Source organism: Sander vitreus, chromosome 5 (genome assembly GCF_031162955.1).
Source record: "Sander vitreus isolate 19-12246 chromosome 5, sanVit1, whole genome shotgun sequence".
Lineage (NCBI taxonomy): Eukaryota > Metazoa > Chordata > Actinopteri > Perciformes > Percidae > Sander > Sander vitreus.
The window spans coordinates 650,792-676,240 of NC_135859.1; the positions used below are offsets into that span (position 1 = coordinate 650,792).

At 42.3% G+C, this 25,449-nt stretch overlaps 1 protein-coding gene across 2 annotated transcripts; it reads left to right on the top strand.

The window, feature by feature from the left end:
* Window positions 1-271: 271 nt before the first annotated feature.
* Window positions 272-24,423, top strand: fam189a2 (family with sequence similarity 189 member A2). Of its 2 annotated transcripts, none has more exons than XM_078249949.1 (11): window positions 272-827; window positions 3,828-3,884; window positions 6,996-7,106; window positions 9,776-9,895; window positions 11,548-11,655; window positions 13,008-13,141; window positions 13,234-13,369; window positions 15,261-15,330; window positions 16,760-16,966; window positions 19,776-20,101; window positions 23,977-24,423. In XM_078249949.1, the coding sequence occupies exons 1-11, from the start codon at window positions 549-551 to the stop codon at window positions 24,262-24,264; spliced, it is 1,836 nt and encodes a 611-aa protein (XP_078106075.1). In that variant the 5' UTR covers window positions 272-548; the 3' UTR covers window positions 24,265-24,423. The 2 variants fall into 2 exon arrangements, with proteins under 2 accessions (XP_078106075.1, XP_078106076.1); XM_078249950.1 differs by having other exon boundaries at window positions 273-827; window positions 13,234-13,333.
* The last annotated feature ends 1,026 nt before the right edge of the window (window positions 24,424-25,449 follow it).

Consider the following 25,449-nt stretch of genomic DNA (forward strand, 5'->3'; position numbering starts at 1 on the left):
TACTTAAGTAAAGGATCTGAATACTTCTTCCACCACTGCATTTCTAAATACAAAATGGGAGAAATATATGGGGGGTGGGGAACCCCTTTTTCTATTCCAGCCCTTGCCCTTCACAAGTTTGCACACGGGCCTGATACAGAATGGCGCCTCCAATGGTAAACAAATGTGTACTACTGTAGCTTATTTAATACTTGTGTGTAATGCTATGTAAGGCCTCAAGTGTGCATTTTATTTCAGGATGGTATATTTTGCAGATGACAAGACACCCTGCCTGTTTACATGTTACATGTCACACATGGCCTGCTCTGCCCCTCCCCCGTCCGGACTTTTCTCAACTCGCTGCCAAAATATGTGAAAGTCAATCCGAGCCCTTGCGCAGCGCTCCGCGAGCCTGTTATTTAAAACTGGACACCGTCATGGCAGGAGCAGCGAGCAGCTCCACTGAACTCCGCGAGGATCCACCGCGCTATCCGTGAAAACAACGCCGCTGTGGAGGAACTCGAGCTCCGGGAGACTCTTTGTATTTCGTCCTGCTCGTCGAGCCTCACATGTCGCTCCCGGTGGTGTTGCCGGGGTCTTGCTGTCCGGTTATCGGGGCTTCGCAGCTCGCTGAGCCGTCTTACCGAAACCGACCCCGTGGCTTGTCAGCCTCTTCGCGGACTGCCAGCAGCGGCTCTCGGCTGCTGCTGCCCGGGCGGCCGCTGCTCTCGCTGGGCTTGTTGCAGCTGCTGCTCGGCGGCTCCATGGTGGCGCTATGCTTTGGAGCTCTGTCCCTCAGCAACTCACCCCCAATCCGAAACTCGTGTCCCTTCTGGGCAGGTTCCTCGGTAAGTTAGGCACGGGCTGGTGTAGCCGATCAACAGTGTGCATGGCATTTCATGTTTTATGACAACTGTGCCTCTATCTTCAGAGGCAAGTAACAAAATAATATATTTCAGTAGGATATATACAGTAATGTGAATGAACCCTACACAGATGCAACGGCATTTTTTATATTATATTTTAAAACGGAAACGACTACAGAAATAAAGCGCTGTAACGTTATATTGCAAAAACATATGAGCTGTAGCCACTGTGACTGGTTCCATTAATACTGTCACCCGGTCAGGGTCAGGGATATGACATAATGCTTCCTCGAGGATCACGTTACTGTCAGAGCCACTGGAGTGGTAGTTTGATAGTAGCCTACTATTTCACTGTAGTGTGCGCAATACAGGTCTGTCAAAGAAACTACATCCTATAACACAAGACACTTCTGGTGTTAATTATCTGTGCAGTTATACCGTCTATTTATGTCGCTGTGGAAGTCCAACTGACCAAGACCAATCAGCAGGACAATCGGACAGGCTGCAGTCTGACAGACACCAACAGTGTCCAAACTTATTTCGAAGAGAAAACAAAGGCAAATGGTAGAATTACGTATTACCCAAGCTATCCATAACACAGTTTACACACCTGCTTCATCTTTGACTTGCTGTACTTTAGTTGTGCACACAGCTTCTCTGTGCAAGGAGGGGCTATTAGCAACATTTCAGGTGTGCTCACTTTCACTTTGACATCCAAATAAAGTGACGTACTGTAGATAATCCAGATGAACTGTTAGATGATTGTTTTTAATTGGCAGATCAATGCTTTATAGGGACTTGGTCTCACAAAAGAAAAACACTTTTAACATGACTTTAAAAGAAAATTGTCCAAATGCTGTTCATTCAGGGGTCAGTTAGAGACTTTAGGACTTGCAGTTTGACTCGTATGCAACTAAGAAAGACCTGCGACCTGACGTGTTCACATTTATGCACAATGACACATAAAGCAAACTTGCTAAAAAAGGAACTCCACGCTGTTTTCAGGTAACGTTACTGTTGACGTTCAAACAGGCCTGTGTGTCTGTTTTGAGAAATATCTTTATACTGCAAGGCTATATTTATTTTATTTTTATTTGTTATTTATATATTTTTTTTAGTTGGATATTGGATGTGAAAAGAAGGAAATGGTTCTTCTATAACATTGCACTTTAGATGTGTGTGAGTTTCCCACACCAGGAGTCATTTATATAGTTCTGTTTTATAGTGATCGATTATCTGTTCAAAAAATGTTCTATTAAAGAAAAGATAGAAGATAAATATTTGTGTGTGCTGTAAAGTGGTTAGAAAAATGAAATTGGAATTGGCTAAAGTCGGTATCGGCTGGTCTAACTCAATGAGAAATCAGAATCGGCCTAGAAAATTGTAATTGGTGCATCTCTAATCTGTACGCATTTTGAGCTATCTGCGTGTATGTCTACGCCATACAGCGGACGGGTTGCAGACTGAGCTCAATAAGTGGCGTATGTATGACGCACCAATTCGTATGCCATTTTGGCGTGTTATCAAGACGCATAATCGCTTTTTGGACGGTTGGGTTTAGGAAAAGAATAACGGGATGGTTGGGTTTAGGAAACGTGACACGCGTGACACGATACCCGGTCTCCTGGGTGAAAGTCCTGTGTTTGACCCATCCACCCCCCCGACCAACCTCCCTACGCGGATTTTCGGCCTTTCATACTACTCGCTACGGTGTCAATTGACACGCAATCGCAAAGTAATGTAAGTCAATGGAGGCCAAACGGCGTTGATAAACACGCTAAAAAGCGAGTATGCGTCTTGACGCCAATAATGCCGTACGAATTGACGTGTCATACATACGCCACTTCATAAGATCAGTCTGGACAGACTCTCTACTGTGAAATCAACAATATAGTAAATAAATGTGCTGGATGGAATAATCCTCTAAAGGATTCAAAGCTGTGCTGGGGTGATCATTTTCCTTTTCCAATGCTAACACCTCATAACACCATTATTGCTTTTTACCCACTATATTTATTTCTGACACATAAAGCAAGATAAGAATGCAAGACAGATGTGCATTATTTCACTTAGGTCAGCATTTTCCTCATGCTTCTGGTCAAAATTAGGCTAAACACATCCTGGACAAACGGAGGTAAGATGGAAACACAATGCTGGACTATTACAGACAACCGTCATCCTTCACAAAAAGATTTTATGATCACTAGTTATTAAATACAAATCACATGTCCATGGTTTATCGACCCCCCTGTAATGCCGTCTTGTCTTCCTCTCACACATCTCATTCTGCTGCTCTTACAGCCTTTAGAGAAGATTAAATGCCCTAACCTTCTGCAGAGAATGCTTCTCTGCTCGTATTATATATCTCCATCAGTTGAAAGCTATTAAGGGATAAAGCTTATCACTATCCACTCCAGCTCTCCAGTCTCTGCTGCAGCATTCCTGTGTTTCACACCGTTTGTAACACAGGACAGTATGTTGTGCTATAGTACGGCAGTGATTTATGCCTGGAAGCTGCAAAACACGGACGTTGGTGGACTGTATCATGGACTGTAGCTGAAAGGGGAGGAAGCTGTACATTTTTAGTAGTGGAGGCTGAATTTCTTCAGAGTTGGTGACTTCAGTTTTCACAGAGAACTGAGCCCTCTGAGCCAGGAAATGGCCTGTAAAGGCTCAAGGAGGACACTAATGGGCAACTGGCCAGTTTATGGTACCAGCCCCTTTATTAGGGCAGATGTCCCACATTCCAGGATGTGGCCTGCTCAGACACACACACACACACACACACACACACACACACACACACACAAAAACACCGGATGTTTTTGCAGGTTTGCAGTGGCGCTAAAGGCATTTATTGCTTAAAAAGTAACAATTGTGATTTATGAACAGTGCTCAGATTGGGTTAGACATGTGCATATGTATATCTGTATGGTTCTACATTGCACCACATGAAAATAATTTTTCTCCATGTGTTTCCAGGTCATACTGTCAGGCATTGTGGGCCTCACAACATGGAGAAGGCCCATGCTGTTACTGGTAAGGGATATGGTCTTGGTACCTTCTATAAAGCAGTGATTGCAGTCATTACAATGTTGTGTTGCTGGTAAATTTAAATCTAATCACCTAGGGATGTCCAACCATGTTCCATGGAGAGCTAACCGTCTGGAGGCTTCCATGGGCTCCATCCATTGATCAGCACTCCTTCAGGGGGAGAAGTGATCAGTAGTCATGTTTCCATTCAATTGTCAAGTGAAGCTAAAGCAAACTTTTATAATGAAATGCAAATCAGACACAGCATCAACTGTTTTGGAGCAAATAAACTAGGCTACGCAAAGCGTAGTTCCGTCAGAGGTTGGCGGTATGAGCTACGCTTTATGCAAGGCTGTAACCCTGCAGTAAACAGAGTAGAAGAAGTAGAGGTTGCTAACGTGAAAACAAAACAAATCGCGTAGGCCACAAAAATGGATAGAGGTCTTTAGAAGTTTGGTTCAATTGAGAACGTTTTATAGTTCTTTTATGTCAGCTAGTGTTGGTCATGTTTTATGTCCAAAGATAAAGACAATTTAATGCAATGATTCTAATGCACGCAGCAAGACGCTGGCAGGAAACAGCTGATCGGTCATGTGAGTTAAATGTTCACTACATTGGTTGTTTCCATAGCCCATTTAACCCATCAACTCTTTTTCCACATTCCACAGAAACTGTCTCAAGCGAGCGTAAAAACGTTTCCTGCAGTTGAGGAGGTTTTATCGAATTTTGGTGTTTCCATTAAGCTTTTCTAATGCGATACTTCAAAATGTGCATCAAAATACATTTATGGAAACACAGCTACTGAAAGCAGCTGCACCGGTGACCAGTAGCAGACTGTTGGCATGAACATGATTTCACACATCAGACGTAGATTAAGAAAAGACAGATATGGAGAATATGATATATAAATAGGGTTTTCTTCCAAATACCCCACAAACTGATCAGTCAGAACATGGTAACACATACTGTGCTGAGGCAAAACTACTCAAAACGAAAAAAGCTAATTAACAAATCTGTAAAGACTGGAACACCAGAAAAGACATGCAGTCATAGTGAAGTCAATCCTGTTCTGCCAACAGTGGTCGATTTAGTGACACTGGTGGTTACCATGGTATCAGCAAGTGTGGTTTAATACTACAGTAAAGAGTGGTTGAGCAGCCACTCTGTCAGAGATCCAACAAGCAGCTGGTGTATCTGTGTACAGTCCAGCCAAACAAACCCAGTTGTTTTAATGAAGAAGTCATTCAATAATGATTACAACCTCCATCTGTCAGTAGTCAGGAGTTTTCCACCCAGCAGCAGGACAGTAAAAGGAGGTGGTTATGTTGCTGAGCAGATGGAGATGTGGCTGCTCCTCACTGTCCCATCATTGCCTGCAGTATTTAACCCTGATTTGCTGTTTGGTCTATATCCACGACGTTCCACTTCCAGGATTGTTCAGGTGCCGCCGGAAATTCTGCCGGATGTCTTAGCGCCGCCCAAGATGATTGTGATTGGTTTAAAGAAATGCCAATAAACCCGAGCACGTTATTCTCCCATCCAGGATGCTGTGTGGACTAGCCAGACCTTCCAACATAGCGCTGTGGAGGAAGGGCTGGCAATGTAAGACTATGTGCATGGTAACTTCACTAGTCCAGGTTAATGACAGCAGCTCTGCTGTGTATTCGGCTGTATTGGCATTTACAAGTGAAACCATCAGAGAGAAGGTTTGAGGGGACAAAAAGTCATTCTAAGACGTTCAGACAGCCTGCATCGGCCGTCACACGGTGCTACAAAAACGCAGGTCTTTCCTTCATTTTGAACAAAAATATCAGTAGAAAACTGCACTTTAAAATGTAACTGTTGTTCTTTTTTTAGTGCTGCCTTTTATATTCAATTCAATGTTCAATTTGTTGAATAGAAGAAGAAGTTTCCTTTCCTTTGTTAAAAGTTTAACAAGCAGCATGTTGTATCTTGAAGCCTGACAGCAGCAGAACTGTGAACACTTTAATATCTGTTCATTTATCTTTTAATATTATATTTTAATGTTCAACGTTGTAGCATATTGCATATTTTCCTCATATGCTGCAGCCCTAGTGTCGATATTATTTGGACAATGTTATAATATTCTCTGAAAATCACAACGTCTGCCACGGTACGATTTTTGATTTAATTCATGGGCCTGAGATATCATTAACGCCCATCTAACATATTCAGTTCCATTTATGTGAACTCACAAAAAGCAACTAAAATGTGATTTGACAGTTTAATTACTGAGCTCTTCCAGACACTAAAATGAAAAAAAAAAAGAATAAATATGAAGTGGGAATTTCAAAATAAAGGCACATTTCAAAGATGATATTAGATCGTTGATCATTGCATCGATCCAGATGGATGTATCATGTATTCTTTTAGTACTAAACATATTAACATTACATTTGAAAATGGCTTTTACCTCAAAACGAAATGATTCCGGGTTTCCTCAAAATGTCCTAAAAAGTCTTAAATTCGCTGAAGCATTATGTTCTATGTCTTTAATAATGTTAAACAGGTCTTCATTTTCCTACTTCCATGTAACGCTACCTCAGAATATGTTTTTTTTATTCCGTGGTGTTGTAGTTCTTTCTTTCACTAGTCCAAATATAATTTTGCTGTATTACGACGACAAATGAGACCAACATGTAATTTATATTGCAGCCAATCAGCTTCCGTGTTATTGGCGCGCGTCTCTTCCAGATTGTACCACAGACATAAAACATAAAACTTCAGCTGTGGGGATTTGCAAAATTATAAATTGAAAAAAATATATTTATTTGAATTTAGGGCTTAGTTGATGTTGTGAAAAAGGTCTTAAATGTCATGCATAATGGCCCTAAAAAGGTCATAACAAGTCTTGAATGTAACCCCTGTGATTTGAGTGTGACAGTATTCATGTCCCCTCTGTCTGTGTGGTCCATGCTACAGTACAACGTACAGTTACTGTTTGGTCACCATCTCTCACCATTTATTCACATCATGTTTATTAAACCTTTTTGTACTGAATATGTCCACAGGGTTGGACACAAGTGTTTAAACCACAATAATCCATCTTCCCTTCCTTTTGCATCCACCCCCCTCTCCCCATCCCTCCATCTCCAGGTCAATGTGTTTGTCCTGCTGTCTGTGGTGTGTGTGCTCCTTAATCTGGCTGGATTCATCCTGTGCTGCCAGGGCGCCCAGCTGGTTTCCAGTATGACCAGCTGCCAACTGGTGAGCCTCTTACCCGTTTGTCTTTGTCTGGTTTGCGTCTCAGCATTTGTAGATCTTATCGGATTATTTCTCCTTTACGCTTTCTCTGCCTCCCTCTGTTCTTCCTGTGGAGAGTCAATAGAAAATGACATCGTGCTTACTAATTTGATGTACTCCATGTTGAACCAGTTCACCGTGGGTAAAACATGGCAGGTAAAACGGAGGATAGTGAGTGAACACGGAACTCACTTTTTATCATTTCATCCCTTTGGATGGAAATGAATGTCCACTTTGAGTCTCATTGGCTTTCATGTTTTTGTTTTGTTGTACAGTATAATGTAAGATCATCAAGGTCAAATCAAAGAAGATTGAACTGTGCTCACTGGGCAATAGTGCGTAGGGATGGAAATCCAGATCCGGTTCCATATCGTCCGATCCATCAGAATCATATGCCTCTGAGTTTATCAATTTCTTTTATCGATGTTGGCATGTTTTTCTGACAGATGCGCATCACAAAACTGTGATACTGTCAGACTCGTGTGTCTGCTCTGCTGGAAACAAGAGGGAGTCATGACAAGTTCATTTTGATTTATTTTTTAATGATTACTTTTCCTTTTCGCTCTTTCTTCATTCTTTATTTTCTCCCCTCATTTAATTGTTCCTTTCTCCTGTCCCCTTTTCATAGACTATATGTTATTTTTTTATTTCCTCTATGCTACCTTTTTGTTTAATTACTTTATGGAACCCAGCATGCCAAGCCCCTGAGGGATTTCTGGGTTTCCTTAGCACCTTTTTAAAAACTTAATTTTACGTATATGTAACACTGTTGTTGTTTTTTACATGTGCTAAATAAATGAATCAAATGGCAGAGAGGAAGAAATGGTCCAAAGTGTGGCTTCATTTCACAAAGAAACATGACAACAATGCTCCAGCAGCTAATGTCTGTAAAACAACATAATGAGTCAGGGTGGAACCCCCAGCAATATGCTGAAATATGTCTTTTAAGCAACATGGCTTAAATTCCAGGTACTGTATGCCTATTATACTACATATTAACTACGCACCAGTGCCACTGTAATAGTGGGTGTACTTTGCCGACGGTAATGTTATTAGCAGCACACTTGATAAACTGACCCAGGGTGAGTCTGATGAAAACTGCTGTCTTTGCCCGGTCAGCTCCGAGATAGTCTTGCATTTACAGCTCACAGCAACTTAATACGATATAGTGTCTGGCGTTTGTTTGATATTTAGTGTCGGCAAAATGGCTTTTTATTGAGAATGGCTGTTTGAGGTTACCCGTTACCTGGGTAACCTCAACGGCACGAGGGCAGGCTGTGCACACTGTGTCTTTGACTCAGAAACGCGTGCTGTACTATTATTCTCTCATTTCATCTACACTGTTCGACTCCACAGGATCGACTCCGCCCTGCAGCATGTCATTCCCCCCCTCTCTCCCCTTTCATGTCTTCAGCTGTCCTATATATAATAAAGGCCTAAAATGCCCCAAAAAAAGGAAAAAGAAAAGAAAAGGAAAAAAATTAATAATGAATCAATAAAAGAATTGATGAAAAATCGGACTGATGAGCAGAATCGTTGATGGCGTTTGGTATCAATAAAATCTTTTCAATCAATTCCCATACACACTATGAAGCATTAGTTAAGTATCAATACATATGTCATTCTTCAATAAGTCATCATTTATAAAGCATTGTTCCTACATTAATACACATTAGTATGTAATACATGAACACCATTATAACTGTTTTATTCTTGATTAATAAGCTCATCTATAATGTGTTCAATGATTGTATTTTCTGACTTTATGAATGATTAAGTATTATATCAATTACAAAGCAGTTATTTAGGAGTTGTCAGTGGTTCATGAGCTCAGTTAGGAAGGTATAGAAATAGGAAGAACACAGCGCTGGTACTCGTAAATGTTAGAAATATAGGATTTAGTTGAATTTTGACCTAGTGAAAGATTTTATTAGATTATTATTAGATTTGATTTGTGGTATTTTTGTACTTCTCTGTGATCCACTGTTGGCTTTGACTATGTTTACCTTTGACAGAAATGGATTTCTATATGAGATTGCAGAGGTTTATTTTCATTTAATATTAACATTACAGTCGTACAGTTACATATCCAGCCATGTTCTCCTGAATATGGAAACCCTGAAAGGCATTTTAACTTGTTTATATCATTAATAAAAAGCTTCAGTGTGATTTTTTTTCGTTTACCTCAGCAGGTAGGCCTTCACATATAATACCAAATATGAATTCATGTCAAGATGTTTCCCTCTATACTTCTCTCGGACTCTGACAACTTCCTGTATGCAGCAGTCGAGCGTCCTCCCTAGATGAGGGAAGGATTTCTCTACAATAACTCTTCTGTAGAGAGTACACAGTGTTCAGAAGAAGATCAGTGAGCATCAATACGTTTGTCCTCGGGGCTGCTGTTGGCTTTGTTGCAGGTCATGGCCGCAGGAAATGTGATGAGTGTTGTTCAGGCCAGAGCTGCTCTGTGTGACCTTTAACCTTTCCTTCCTCCCAGGTTCTGCAGGTTTCCTCTCCTCTGCCTGTCCCCTCTTTCTGGTCTACATATCCCTGCCTCTGCTGAATTATTTTGATTACAAAATCATATCAAAATCAAGTGTGTGTGTGTGTGTGTGTGTGTGTGTGTGTTTCAGAGTGACGCTGGAGATGTGTGTTACTGCTGCTCCCTCTCGTCCAGCTCCAGATGTCCCGAGGAGAAGCTGCTGGAGCTCCACCCGGCCCACTCCTGCAGCACCATGAGGATCCTGCTCAAGGTACGCTCTATCCTGAATAAAGTCATTATTATTATTATTATTATTATTATTATTATTATCATGTATCCTTCACTGCTGGGCTCACTGGCAGCTGACGAGGGAATACACCCTGACTACCAATGCCCGCATTTACATGTACTGTCACTCATTTGTAGATCACTGCAGACTGATTGACATCAGTCACATTCAGTGTTTCTGTACGCACATCTACTGGTTGGAGAGTGTTTAATTGAAATAATTCCATTTGAGGCATTATTCTATATTTGCTCTTGTTGATTAAATCACCAAAGTGGCGGCAGACAGACAGACGTTCCTCCAGGAACAGACATGGTTGACGTCTATTGTCAGCACCGTCTAAGACCCAAAATGGCGCTGCCTGATGTGAATCAGTTTGTTCCTCTCTACCTCTGCACCAAAAATAGCACACAGAGACGTTCAAGCTCAGGGAAATACCAAACAGAAGATTAGAAATAGATAATAGGGCCCTTTCACGTTTTTCATTTCATCTGGCCACGTATTTATGAACATGGTCAGATGAAGATGGACAAAATAACTGCTGTGATAACTTTACCTAATTGAACAGGTGAGTGAGGACAGCAGGGCTGCCCCCTCTTAGTCATTAGTCATTTTTTATGCTGTTTTCATGCTGAATGACTTACCCACCCAAATACAGGAAGTGAACCAATCCATTTACTAGCCTGCAATTTACTGACTTACATATGATTTAAGGGATGATAACTTTCAGATCCATAACATATCCTGAGCACACATCGCTGGTGGTCTGTGTGACATCATCAGTCTGTGTGACATCATCATATCTCTCTCTTTCACTCGCTGTCTGTCAGCTGCTCATTGTTCGCCTTCTTCTAAAATATTAGAAACACCGAAGCAGAACCAGAAAACCCAAGAAGTTATAAATGTGGTGTTGCTCCATTATATTTGAAGAGTTTCAGATATTCTGTCCAATAAACAAGCGACCGTTTCGACCATGTGACGTGTGTTTACAGTGTTTGGTGCGTTTGACAAAGTGCAGGGTGAACGCAAATCCAACCAGGTGAAAAATACAACAATGTTGCAACTTCACCCCAAAATCGCACCGAGTCCACTGAACTATAGGTGTGAAAGCGCCCTTAATTCAGTCGAAGGACAATGATCCAAGAATGAGTTAATCAGGAGGAGTAGTGGTATCAGTAAATAGCACATAGTGTTCAACAGCCCCAACAGCTCTGTGCTACATGCTGAATGAAGATTGCCAAGGTTACGCTATAGACAAAACACAGATAATACACACATTACTGTATTGGTTATGGTTTACTTTATTTAGTATTTCCCGCACATATCCTCCACATATTCAGCTTGTTTACAGAATGACCAAATGTTGGTTAATGGTCAGCTGAGTGTGTTGTGCTGAACACAGATACAACAGCTCTCCTGCATTATTTCATACAACTCTCATCCATTTCTGCACCAGGTACCAAAACAGCAAAGAGAAGAGCAAAGCACACTTCCAACTCTCAGTCATCAACGTGTTGTCTTTGCAGCCTGTGCATATGTGGAGCCCTTGCTCTGCTTTAAACGTGAACAACCGATCAAATAGTTGTGTCTGCTGTATTTGAACTGATCTGATCTGTGTCTCCCCCCCCCCTCCCCAGAAAGTGTTGTTTGCGCTGTGTGCTCTGAACGCTCTGACCACAGCCGTGTGCCTTATGGCTGCCGCCCTGAGATACCTGCAGATCTTCACCGCCAGAACACCGTGCACGGTACGACCACTGCACAGGCAGCTCTGCTGCTGCAAAGCCAATGTTGGCCATTACCCACAATCCTTCTGCTCGGAGATATCCAAATTAGAAATAACATATGAGATGATGATGTTACTGTGAATACATCTTTCAGTCTTAGTTTCACACACTGAAATATGAAGCAACAGAAACACTGAACTCTGCGACTCTGTTGGCTCCTATTAACTGTTTTCTGTCAGATTGAGAAATCAGATGTCTGTAATATCAGCCATAGAGACATTTATGTGATATGAGATTCTGACAGTATGATAACCTTCAGCAAAAATATCACGCTTTCAGGGTATTGCAATTACAGCTTTAAAATGTTTTATTTTGAAATGTCTGAGTGAAAAACTACTTTTTTCCATTGAACACAATGTATTTTATTTTGAAACACACTGCACACTGGCAGGGAGAGGGATTTCTAAACTGCACTTTCTGTCCTTGACGACTCGTAAAACAACAGCCCATACCTCAGGAACGGTGTGACGGAACATTTGAGTGGTTTTGAAACTGACTTTTTCAAACCGCGGTATACCTTAAAACTGGTAACCGGCCCATGCCTGCTAATGGGCATGGTTTATTGCTTGCTGTTTGCTGTTTATTAATAGCCCCTGGTGATGCGGTTGCTGGTCTTCCTGGGGTTCATAGTATCTTGTTGGTTTAGTCTGCACACAAAGTGACATGTTGTGGTTTCCTGTTAGCAGTTGGGACTGGAGTGCACACATATTAAAATGGTATTGGTCTTCTCATCTCACTCTCCAAAAGAAAGCAAAATAAGCATATTTTCTGAAATGTTGAACTATTCCTTCAACAACCCATCTTAACACGCACATGGCAGGCTACACACACCAGCTTCTTCATGCTCAGTTTTAGAGTCTTACCTCAAGTCCATTTAGTCCTGATCATTTACATCATCAGCAGGGTGTTAAGCACTTTTTGTCCATGTTCACTTAAACACTGTAGAAAGCCCTGAACCTCGGCTGATGATACCAGGTAGATAGTTTGTGCGTAGTCTTTTAATAGTTTGTCTTTAGTTTTAAATAAATGCATCTGATTTTCTTTTCTTTTTTTTGTAATTCCAAAAACAAAAACCGGCGTAGAGGAAACTAACATTTAACATTCCTTTGCCTGACAGACACTTCACGCTGCTCTAGTGCGTCGTCACCGTGACTCTGTCTATAAATAGCTTTTTTTATATTAATAACTTAATGGATGACATTTGCAGATACATATAAAACAAAAGAAACCTAGAAAAATGAAAAAAAGAAGTGCGTCTGATATAATAGTGTTGAACATGCTGTGTGATGTCACATGTCCCTGCTCTGTGATAGGACGAGCACAGGGTCACAGTTGAAGAAAGGGAGGAGCCGGCTCAGGTCCCAGACCCAGATGAGTTTGTGGCCCCGGCCCCGCCCCCCTCCTACTTCTCCACTTTCTACTCATACACCCCCCGCCTGGCTCGCCGGTAACACTCCATCCTCTGTGTTCTTTCCTTTAGTGTTGCTGTGTCACATTAGCTCGATGGCACTCACTATGTGTTTGACTTGTGTGTTTCAGGATCCTCGGGGACAGCGTTATCCCTCTCCCTCATATCTACGGGGCCCGGATCAAAGGGGTGGAGGTCTTCTGTCCTTTAGACCCCCCACCTCCATATGAGGTTGTTGCTGGAAGCTCCACCAATGCAGTCACACAAGTACACTTTAAATCTGCATCCTTCACTCTGGAGCCCAACCCAGACGGGATTTTTTATTTCAGTTTTTTAAAGTTTATAAAAACGGATAACAATATATGGGCAGATAGTAATTGTTAAAGGGTAATTAAGGGATCCGTATCAAGATTGTTTTTTATGTTGTGTGTCTACATTAAAGGGGAACTTCCGTTTTTTTCAACCTGGACCCTATTTTCCTATGTTTTTGTGTCTTTGACATTGGTCCAGTATTAAATGAGAATGCTGTAACCGGCAGCAACAGACCGGGCTGCAATGTAACTCAGATTATTATTATTATATATATTATTATTATTATTATTATTATTAAGTGTCTGACAACATTATGAAAGGATCCCTACAGAGATAGACCTTTAAAACCTCTTTGAGACCTTTCTGTTTAACCAGAAACAGCTCTGAAGTCGCTAACACTAAACCCACCAGACTCCATTTAAAAAAACAATACTTTTAGCGTGTATAGAGCCAACATATCTTCACATGAACATCTGTAAACTATGTGTTTATTTCAACCAAAACTAGAGTTGTGATGTGAAAAAGACTTTTCATAGTTTTATTTTGTTTCTGTCAACTTTGAATGAAGTGTGTTTTATGATGCTAAAATGCTTTATGACTCTATGCTTTTTTTTTTTTTACATAGAGTCTGGTGGGTTTAGCGAACGAAATTTTACAAATGTTTTTATGTTTAAAAAGAAGGATCTTACTCTTTAACAGAAAAGTTGACCTCCTTAGAAATCCTTTCCATAATGTTGTCAGACACTTAGAATATTAATCTGACCCTGTCAGCGGTAAATACAAGCTGGACAAGTAACTTACATTGTAGCTTGTACGCCGCTGCCGACTGCAGCAATCTCTCTTAATACTGGACCAATGTCAAAGATTGTTGATCCCATCAGTCACTTAGACAAAAAACATGGGAACATAGGGTCCAGGTTGAAACAAACGGAAGTTCCCCTTTAATGTAGACACACAACATAAAAAACAATCTTGATACGGATCCCTTAGATTATTCATTTGTTTAAGAATTGCGACCCAGATACATACTGAACAGGACATTTTAGAGTTGAAAAATCAAGTTAAACTTGAAATGAAGAATCTGTTATTAGATTAGACTACATGGATGCTGATATATCTGCAATTACGTGATTGTCAGTTAGCTCTTCTTACACATTGTAGGCCAGAGTTGTTGCATTTAGATAGCGTGCTGAAAGGACAATACCAGTGTTCTTTTTAGACCTTTAATGTTGTCGCGTGGCGTTTCTGTTGCGTGTCAGCTGCGTGGCGTTTTCTATGTCTTTAACACCAGAAAGGTGACGCGGCGCTGCTGCTGCTAGCCTTGTCTGGACACATGGATGTTTCCCATAAACATAAATATATATACTGATCTGATTACAGCAAAGACAACGTCGGCAGTATTGACGGCAAAATAGGCTCCAGAATATTTCCTTCTGTATTGACGGGTGCAATTTTTTTTTTTCATTACATTTATATCTACATTTATGTCAAAACCTAGAGACTTTCAAACATCAACATGTCATTTATTAATACGCATTTGTATCAAAATGACATAAACATCTTCTTGTATTCTATTTTGTCTGGAAACGCTTCCAACACGCTTGCGTGTCGCGTGAAAAATAGCCGTCGGTCCTATTTCTAGCATGCACGCATTCTCAGCACGGCTAAGACGTAATGTGTAATATTTTAATTTTTTTATTTTTATGAAATTGGTATCGAGAAAAGTGTCGTTTACGAACCGGTAACAAAGTTACAGTATCGGCATCGGTACCGGTGTTGAATATTTTTGAACGATACCCAGCCCTAATTCTGGGTGTAAAGAGATACTAATGTCTGTTCCTTTCAGGAGCCAGAGATCGCTCTGACAGAGTTGACTATCAACCCGACTACCTCGGCACCAGGAGCCTCTGTTGGAGGTAGGACACATTTCCACACAGCAGGCGGGGGGGGGGGGGTCTGGGAATCTGTGTACTACCCTCCCATTTGATGATCAGGTGGAACACTTAACCTGAGTTGGTTTCGCTCTCAGGCCATGGCTAGAATACTCCAGAGAAAACGCCAGAGCAGGGGGAATGAGAGGGGGAAACACCAGAGCAGGGGGAATGAGAGGGGGGGGAACACCAGAGCAGGATGGGAACAAGCAGGGGGGAGAACACCAGAGCAGGGGGGAATGAGAGGGGAAACACCAGAGCAGGGGGAGGAGACTAGGGGAGAGGGGGAAACACCAGAGCAGGGGAGAGGAAACGTGAGCAGGGATGAGGGGAAACACCAGAGCAGGGAGGGAATGAGAGGGGGAAACACCAGAGCAGGGGGAATGAGAGGGGGAACACCAGAGCAGGGGGAATGAGAGGGGGAAACACCAGAGCAGGGGGAATGAGAGGGGGAAACACCAGAGCAGGGGGAATGAGAGGGGGAAACACCAGAGCAGGGGGAATGAGAGGGGGGAACACCAGAGCAGGGGGAATGAGAGGGGGGGACACCAGAGCAGGGGGAATGAGAGGGGGAAACACCAGAGCAGGGGGAATGAGAGGGGGAAACACCAGAGCAGGGGGAATGAGAGGGGGGGACATAGCAGAAGATATTCCTTTTTAAACCAAAACATAGTGATGTAAATGTAGCCTAAATCTCTAAGCAGAGCCGTAACTGTCAAACCATTTGCTATAATTCATTGATGTGACTCTGACTGATTAATATAGTTATTTTATTAAAAATAAATAAATAAAGAAAGGGTTTAGGTATATGTAAGGCATCACATTCGGACATTTCCAATCGTGACAATGCACCTGCAATAAAAAAAACTGAAGTAGTGTATGTACATTGTTAAGGGAGTCTTAGACTCGGCTTTCAAAAGTAGAAGTTTGACTTGCAAGAAGATTCATGAAAACACGTGAGTACAACTTGGCCTTTCGACCTTTGGTTGTGTGTTTTAGGAAGTTTGCTACCAGCCTGTATTTTACATCAATCCGTTCTACACACACCAGTGTGAACAGTGTGCAGCTTCAGTAGGCTTCAGTCATTTAGTCTGCTCCTCTGACGATAGATGGACTCACTTTGCCATTCGTCCTGTACTCATGTTCAGGATCCTGACACCTTCAGCTGCTTGTAGCACTCATGTGATCCCTGTCAGATTTGTAAAACGGTTTCCCTTATGTGTGTGTATTAGCCACACTTTTTTTTATTTTTTATAGAAGTTTATTTTTACAGCATTTGTGGTGAAGACATCTCTGGGACTGTGTGCTACATTGTTTTGTTGGAGAATCTCCTGTGTCATTTGATTTCACATGTGTCAGACACTGCCTTTTGTTCTAATAGCACGTGTGTCTGTCTGTCTGTTTTTGGTCTAAGACAGGAGTCCCCAAATGGTATCGGCATCACCAGGCCACTTTCCGCAAGCCAAGCCCCAGCTCCAGCCTCCTCCTCCTCCTTCTCCTCCTCCTCCTCCGCAGCCCCCTTCTCCAGCACCGCCCCCCTCTCCAGCACCGCCCCCCTGGAGGAGAGCAAGGATCCACCGCTCCACCAGTGACCCGGTGTTGATGGACCTCACTGACAGAGGTTGGCTTTTTTTTTTTGCTCGTGTGGAACTATTCAATCTTAGGGAGTTGGTTCACCAGTGGGAGATGATTTGTGACACAGCAGTCCAGACTACGTACATAATGAGCACATCAGTAAGCTGTTTAATTCAACAGATCTCTACTGTCCCAAATGGAGGACTTACAGCCATCCATCAACACTCTACAGTCACTCTTTGAGATTTATTCAGTACAGTATCTAAAAGCCATCCAACCACTTTACAATCAACAGTGTGAGTGTGTTCCTGTGTTGTGACTATACACACACATTGAAATGGACATCATTATGACACCCAGCTCTATTTCAAAGTGCAAAGTTGATTGCATCAATCCAACGCTGTTTCAGTCATAATTGTACTGTAGCTCATATTTTAAATGGTTAGATCAGTGATTCCCAACCAGGGGTACCTGTACCCTAGGGGGTGCTTCTGCTGTTGCCAGGGGGTACGTGGAAAGATTGTGGTGCAGCTCAACTAATTTGAAGAAATTGAAATGATGATTTGATCAAAAGAACATCAAGCTGTAACACCTAAACACTTTATGTTGCAGTTATGTAAGAGTTCATTAAAACTAGTTAGCATGCAAGCACAGAAGTTTGAATGGGTAACAAAAACTAAAGAATGAATTAACAATATCCACTTTTATATAATTGATAGTGTTCTACATTTACAAGCTACATTGGGAATTGATGAAGGGGTACATGAGATCATCTGACAGGGCTGTGGGGGGGACCTCAGACAAAAAAGGTTGGGAACTACTGGGTTAGATGATGAGATACAGCAGTGTTTCCTCTATAAACGAGAACATACTGGCCCCCTCCGATGTGTCAGGAGGTGTATGTGGATTTACTGCAGTAAACACAGTGGACAGTGTGTCTAAAGGCACTGTGATCTGACGCAGCACTCCAATCAGAGGCTGCAGATTGTCAACATAAGCTGCTTTCCGACCAAGTAGTTCCAGGAACGTAGTTATAGGAAAAGTCCACTTCTAAACAGTTCTACTAACTACTCTCCCCCAAAACCGTTTTTTCCAATTGCATTCCCACTGGCCAAGTGGCCATAGGGACTGGTAAGAGGGGTAAGGGAGTGACGCAAGAAAGGCAACGGTCTATAGCGTTAAAATCAGAAAAGAAATACACCAAAAAAAGTATGAACTAAATACTAAATCTAATGTATATAGCATATTTGTCCAAAATTTAAACAAGTCTCCCGAAGAGAAACGGGTATCTCTCTCTCCCCCGCCTCTGCCTGCTGCGCTGTGGTCGTGTGTGTGTGTGTGTCTGTGTGTGTATGTGTGACGGCCGGCGAGCCGCAGGACACGCTTGTGGAGTTTAACTCTGAAAAAACAGTTAACCACAGGTTCCCGTTTTTTTTTTTTTAATAAAGATCATTTTTTGGGGCATTTTCGGCCTTTATTTTTGACAGGACAGACGAAGACCTGAAAGGGGGAAAGAGGGGTAATGACATGCAGCAAAGGGCCGCAGTCGAACCCACGGCCGCTGCGTCGAGGAGCAAACCTCTATATATGGGCGCCTGCTCTACCAACTGAGCTATCTGGGCGCCCACAGGTTCCCGTTAATCTTATGATGGACATGTGTTGTGATATTTAAACAAACCGTCAACGGCGAAATAAAAGCCTCTTATTTACGAGAGCGGTCTGTGGCCAGAGGGACTTAAAAATCCCCAAATTGGTCCAGTCGGAACATGAGAAAAAAGGATTCTAGGAATTTTATGTTCTAGGAACTGCAAAAATCCCTCCGGTCGGAAAGCGGCTATTCTGTGTGTCCTGCTGCCACACATGCTGCAGGAGAAGCTTTGCATAAAGTCAGTGTAGAATACACACAGAGATACAGTAAAAGCCTGTTATCAGATCAGTAAAGACCGCTTTATGGATGGTCCTATTTTAACCACACCTCTTAATAACTAACCACGTGAGCTCTAATATGTTTCCATCCACTCGTCAATCAAATTATCTAAAGTTCCCTAAAAACATTCATGTGAGTAAAGCCGTTGAAAGTGTGTTTCCATCCAACGGCGTTAAAGCGATTAAAAACCTGTGTGTAATGACGTCACATGCTGTTTTGCGGTCAAATTGGTTCATCGAATAGATTTGAGACATTTTAAGGTGTTTCCATTCATTTTCACACTCAACTTCTAAGCTAACATTTGGGAACTAAGTTTTGCTAGCCAAAATGGATGGTGCCTGGTGGATCTACATGATATAAATGATTAATACTGCACAAGGGGTAATAGTACTTATGTGCCAGCTGATAGCGACATATCAAGCTATAATCTGACAACGACGCTATCAAGACATCGCTATGATGATGATGCAGATGCACGTTATGGCATTTCTCAGATTTTTGCTATCTAAAATAGCCGTTGTATTTTGCTCGTAAATTAAATTTTAAAAGTCTGTCTCCTCGTTTGTCCCCTTATATCTGTCTTTGTCGACACCCGCCGTGTCTGCAAAGAAAGCGGAAATGACCCAGAACTACTTCTTCTTTGTTTAACCATAAAATGACCTAAAATGTAATCACAATTCATTATTTATTCAGCAAATAACGTTTCCATCAGCGTTTAGCGCATTAGATGTTTACCAATTAAGAAAAAATCCGATGAGGTCGAACATACAAACAATTGAATTAGACTGTTATCATAACACATTTGTTATTCGCATAAAAACATGTGGATGGAAACATGGCTTCTGTTTCACACTTTAAGCCCTGTTTGCAATGGTCACATAATATGGAGAAGCTGACCCATCTGGTTTCCCTGTGATGTCTGCTGCAGCGCTGAGCAGCAGCGACGCTCCCCAGACCACAGACTCCTCCACCCAGACGTCCCAGCCCGCGCTGGCTGCCTGCGCCCAGGGCCAGGTCACACTGCGACGGGGCAACGGCGACAGGAGGACGCCCCGCCGGCCCCGGCCCTCCTCCATGGTGGACTACCAGAGCTACCGACACACACAGCAGCTGGTCAGGAAGATCCTGGAGCAGCCAGCGGCACAGGGCCTGGCCCCCGAGGTCCAGGAGCTGGTGGACAGCATCCGGAGTGTCCTGCAGTCAGACCAGGAGCACATGGAGGAGGCTGTACGCTGCGCCAGTTACATAGAACAGGTAGGAGTTCACACAGAAACCACACACACAGACATCTGATACAAACATCAGTGTTGGGGGGGTTTCACATTTGAATAGGGTAAAGTGCAAAAAAGGAGGCTTGGTAATAGTCGGTATAGTCTATATCAAGGACATTTCATTTCTGGGATTGTTCAGGGGCCGCAGGATATTCCACCGGATGTCCCTCATTTGGGCCGGATGTCCGTCCCCTTCCTCTGTCTTTGTGTTGGCGTTCTAACCTCTGGTGGATTTGTGAGGACTATGGTTAACTGCTCCTCAGATCTCTGCAGGGTAAATCCAGACAGCTAGCTAGACTATCTGTCCAATCTGAGTTTTCTGTTGCACGACTAAAACTACTTTTGAACGTCCACATGTTCCACCAAAACAAGTTCCTTCCTGAGACTATTTAGCAGAGGCACCGTGGCTCCGTCCGGAGCTTAGCACCGCCCAAGATGATTCTGATTGGTTTAAAGAAATGCCAATAAACCAGAGCATGTTTTTCTCCAATCCCAGAATGCTGTGTAGACTAGTCAGACCCTCCTCCACAGCGCTGTGGAGTAAGGTCTGGTAATTCAAGACTATAGTTGGTATAGACCAAAACTAGAAATGTCTTCCCATTGGTTCCTGCTGAAGACATACATCTTTAAAAACACCTCACAATATATAGTGTTGTTTAAATAAAGACCCAGTCACTACCTAAAACTGCTGCTCACTGATAAAGTTAGTTAGTGATGTTGTTGAGGGACTATTTTCAGCGGTGGATGAATCCACATTTGGTGCTCTAGAGTATGTGTGGCAGCAGGACGGTTTGTGGGATTGAGTCAGAACATCAGATATCATAATATGTCTTTTCCTGGTTTTAAAGAACTTTCTGAACCAGACTTACTAGCTGTTTTATTATTTACCTTTACCCACTTAGTCATTATATCCACATTATTGGTGATTATTTATCTAAACTCTCATTGTGTAAATATCTTGTGAAAGCACCAATTGTCAACCCTACAATAACGTCAATATCAATATTGACGTATTTGGTCAAAAATATTGTGATATTTGATTTTCTCTTTTATTTCCACATAAGTGTGTGTGTGTTGTTGAGTCAGAGTAAAGAACAGTGTGTGTGTTGATGGTGATGGAGGAACATGTCAGCCAGTGCAGCAGTGTGTCTCACTGATGACATGTTATGATCCATCAGGCTGTGATACACCAGTGTTTCCCACAGATTAGAACGAAATTTATGGCGCGGGGGGGGTCGCCCCGTGTCAGACGGTGGGGGTAAAATACTTATTTTCGTAACAATCAAGTATCAAAAACTGAGGAGGACACGCTGTTGGATGCTGTCCTCTCCTACTCTTTCTTCAAAGCGTAACAAATCTCTCTCTCTCTCCCTCCCTGAGCCTGTCTCTCACTGGTTGAAGCCTGAAAATATTGTAAACAAATTAATAACATAATAATAATAACATACACTGGTCGGACTGTTGAGCTCTGTTTCAGACTGATACCTCCGGTTGAGGCTGGTCCTCATCCTCAACATGTGCCTTTTTCAGTGTAAGAGTAAAAAACATTATTTATAATAAGTTTATTTGATTCACAGCTGCTACATATGGTGTTTTGACCTCGACAACCCAACTGCATTTTACCGCAAACTTGTGACTAGTTCACTTTCTAAAGCAGGCGTAATCGCTTGTTGGCTAAGAGTCGGGTCGGGACTCAACATTAACACACACTGTATTCAGAGTATAAAATGTTTTTATAGGACTTTTTAATGTGGGATTGTGTAAAGGTGTTCACGAGATACCAACCTTTCGTGAACTTGTGAATTTCATCAGCTGTCTTCTCTCCTTCATGGAGACAGACGCTGTGTGTGTGTGTGTGTGTGTGTGTGGCCTATGTGAGAGAGACCTGAGTGACAGAGAGATGGAGGAGAGCAGGGAAAGGAAATGCAGCTGAACGAATATGCTGCGTGTTTCAAATAGCCTTAAAAAAAATAATTAATATCAAAACGCAATATGTGGCGGCCGGTGTTGATTGTGTGGCAAACCGCCACAAATGAGTCTATGTGTGGGAAACACTATGTTGGACGTCAGAGTACGGGCTTATCTGCTAATGTAAGCTACCGACCGTTACCTTGAAACCATCCAGAAAATAGACGGTACCGTAGGGTGATTTAACGTCAGCGCTCATTTTACTCACAGTTTAACAGCAAAACAAAACGCTGAGTGAACATTACTAGCTCCATTTTTCATGTTGGTTTGGAGCGGTATGCACCCCCACTAACCTGGAAAACGGTTTTAAATCAGTAACGTTACTACAGCGTGTCGGAGGAATACACACAGACTCCTGCAGCGGCGAGTCAGAGGGGCCGTCACAGCAGTGTGGCTAACGTTAGCTAACGTTAGCTTCTGGTCTCATCTGGGTCTGATTAAATTGGGGTCTGGGACAGTAAATTCATCACAATGCTATTTTCCAATAAACTGTAGCTGTCATATTTCATGGGTGTGAGTGCGGATTTCATGTCGTGGCTTTAGTCGCTGTTTATCACTTATTGAGTGAAGTAGTACTCGCCCTGTTGTTTATTTGGTTGCCATAACTTCGCAAGTGATGACGTCCTGTCACTGTTCCAGTTGGTCTGCTCACCCTAGGGGGGGGGGGAGCGAGCTCACCCTAGGGGGCAAGAGAGAGCTCACCCTAGGGGGCGAGAGAGCTCACCCTAGGGGGGGGAGAGAGAGCTCACCCTAGGGGGAGAGAGAGCGGATGACAGTTGCTTGAGTTCAGTAGAGCAGACGGCGCTACGAGTTTATGACTTTTCATAAACAGCTGAAGGAGCGGGGGTGCGCGGTGTACATAGTGGAAACCCTGTTGTGCGTCTGCCCTATTTCTGATACCGTGGCGCTGGAAATTTTACCGTGGCGGACCGCCACCATGCTATCAACATAGAGGAAACACTGTACATTGTTACGTTTTTGTCATTTAGCTTATCGTCACTGATATAAATGGGGTAGACTAAAAAACTGGAACTCTTCAGTAAAACATTTTGAAGGGCGTAGCGGACACGGGGTACGTGGGGGACATTTCCCCCGCACTTTCCATGTCGTTGCCCTCTCTCCCCCACACTTACATGTCTGAGTTACCTACGCATCCTAAGTAGGCGTTACTCAGGTTGATTCAGTTGATTGATAGACTCATATAGATATAGGCAATAATAAAAAAAATAGACTGTATAATAAAATACATACAAAAAATATAGGGAGGAAAACTCCTTAAAATATGCAATGATTAAGATCAGTGTATATGATGGAGTAGAATAAATAATAAACTGTCCATTTACAGTAGTGGCATTAGACTGTGCCAGAGGTCACCAAATTTGACGGCCAAAACGGATCCCCCCCCCCACACACACACACACACAACCCCACACACATGTTTTTACAGCACCCCCGTCCCTCACAAAACCGTTCATCTGAGTAATGGTTTCAAATGTAAAAAAAACCTTATCTTTTTACATATTGATGACCTCAGTACCACACATTTGGTTCATTGGCATGCTCCGCCTCCGTGTGGCCAGTTAAGATGTTAGCAGGTCTCCCATTGGGCGAGATGTGGCAGTAAAACTGTATGGAACGGTTTATGGAAATGTCTGTGTTTCCATCAATTATAAATGAAATGTAGGCTACTTGGAATCTGCAATTTGAAGAATCAAACCATTGGGAGAGGATCTTTCAACAAAAATCATCCTGCTGAACAATCTGTCCCCCTCACTTCGGAAATTACGACTACGCACCTGAACGTTTGTATATATACAAATTAGTAAATCATATGTTTATTCCGTCTATATTTTGAGCTGCCATGCACATCAGTTTCCTGTGTGCTTTCAGGTGTTCACTGACTCCCAGATGGGTCCCGGTCAGCCTAAACCTCCCCAGCAGCCAGCAGACAGTTCCTCCCAGACTTTCCCACGCCCCCCCCGTAGAAGGCCTGGCCTGCTGCACCTGCAGAGCTGCGGGGACCTCAGCTCCTTCACCTGTCCTACACTCGAGTCTCTGGAACCTCAAGGCAACAGTAGAAAAGTGGGGTCGAGGGCGGGCTCAAGGACAGGGTCCCGCCCGGATCATCCCGAACGCCCCCACAGTCTGATCGGAGTCTTTAGAGAGACAGTGATTTAAAAACCAACTGTATAGAAATATGTTGTATGGCAACACAGATGGATTCTACTTTATCTGTTGCTAAACCTCGACAGGAAACCTGTGTGTGTGTGTGTGTGTGTGTGTGTGTGTGTGTGTGTGTGTGTGTGTGTGTGTGTGTGTGTGTGTGTGTGTGTGTTTGTGTGTACTTTTTTTTGCTCTGCTAATACTGTTTTTATGACAATGTATCTGTGAAATACGAAAACTATGGGTGCCTTGTATTGAAACATGGTACCCAGCATTTAAATTGCTGTATGCTTTGAGGTGTGTGTGTGTGTGTGTGTGTGTGTGTGTGTGTGTGTGGAGGGGGGGTTATCTACATGATGTTATCTAATAGTCAGATGCATTGGCTTAAATATTTTCAGAGTTTAATAAAACAGTAATGCTTTATTCTCCATAATTTCTTAATAATTCCCAACAAGTTCCTTGGATAGAATTTGGTACTAACTATGGGGAAAATAGGAAAGTACTTGAAAGAAAAGTGAATATTCATGCATTATTCATTTATCGTTGGAAACTTTGTTTTCCTATATGTTGAATAGTCTGTCATACATTTTAAATGATTTCATGTTTAGCTGACCTGCACTGACTAAAAGAAAAAAAAGTTTCAGTTTCAATTAACATACCATTTTACCCATAATTATTACCAAATGATATAGTTCTTTCCAGTACACATCTTGGAAATGATTTGATGATTTCAAACCATTTCATAAAGTGTTCCCAGTCAGGTAACCCTGGCAACAACGCAGATTAATGCAGCCTCGGCAAGTCAATTGGGGCACTTCCAATGGTGTAAAATGACTTTGGTCTAAAATCTTAGTGTTATAAACGTTGGGGTGTGTGGGCACACATCATGTAACAGTAATGATGGCAAAGAGTCCCCTGTTTCTGTCCCTATTAAATATAGCACTAATAGATTTGGTTTAATTACCTGAGCAGAGACTTTGGCTGACGTGAGGCTTTTTTTTTTCATGCACTTTTGTCTTATTTAGTGCTTACTGGTAGAATATATTGGAGCTTTCAGAAATATTCAGTTTCCCAGTCACTAATGTTGGCATAAACAGTATTTACATATTGGAAACTGGTAATTATGACTCCCACAATATGTAAAAGCAGTGTAAGAAACCAGCATGTTATATGTTCTGTAAAAACTGTATGGTTGTGGGT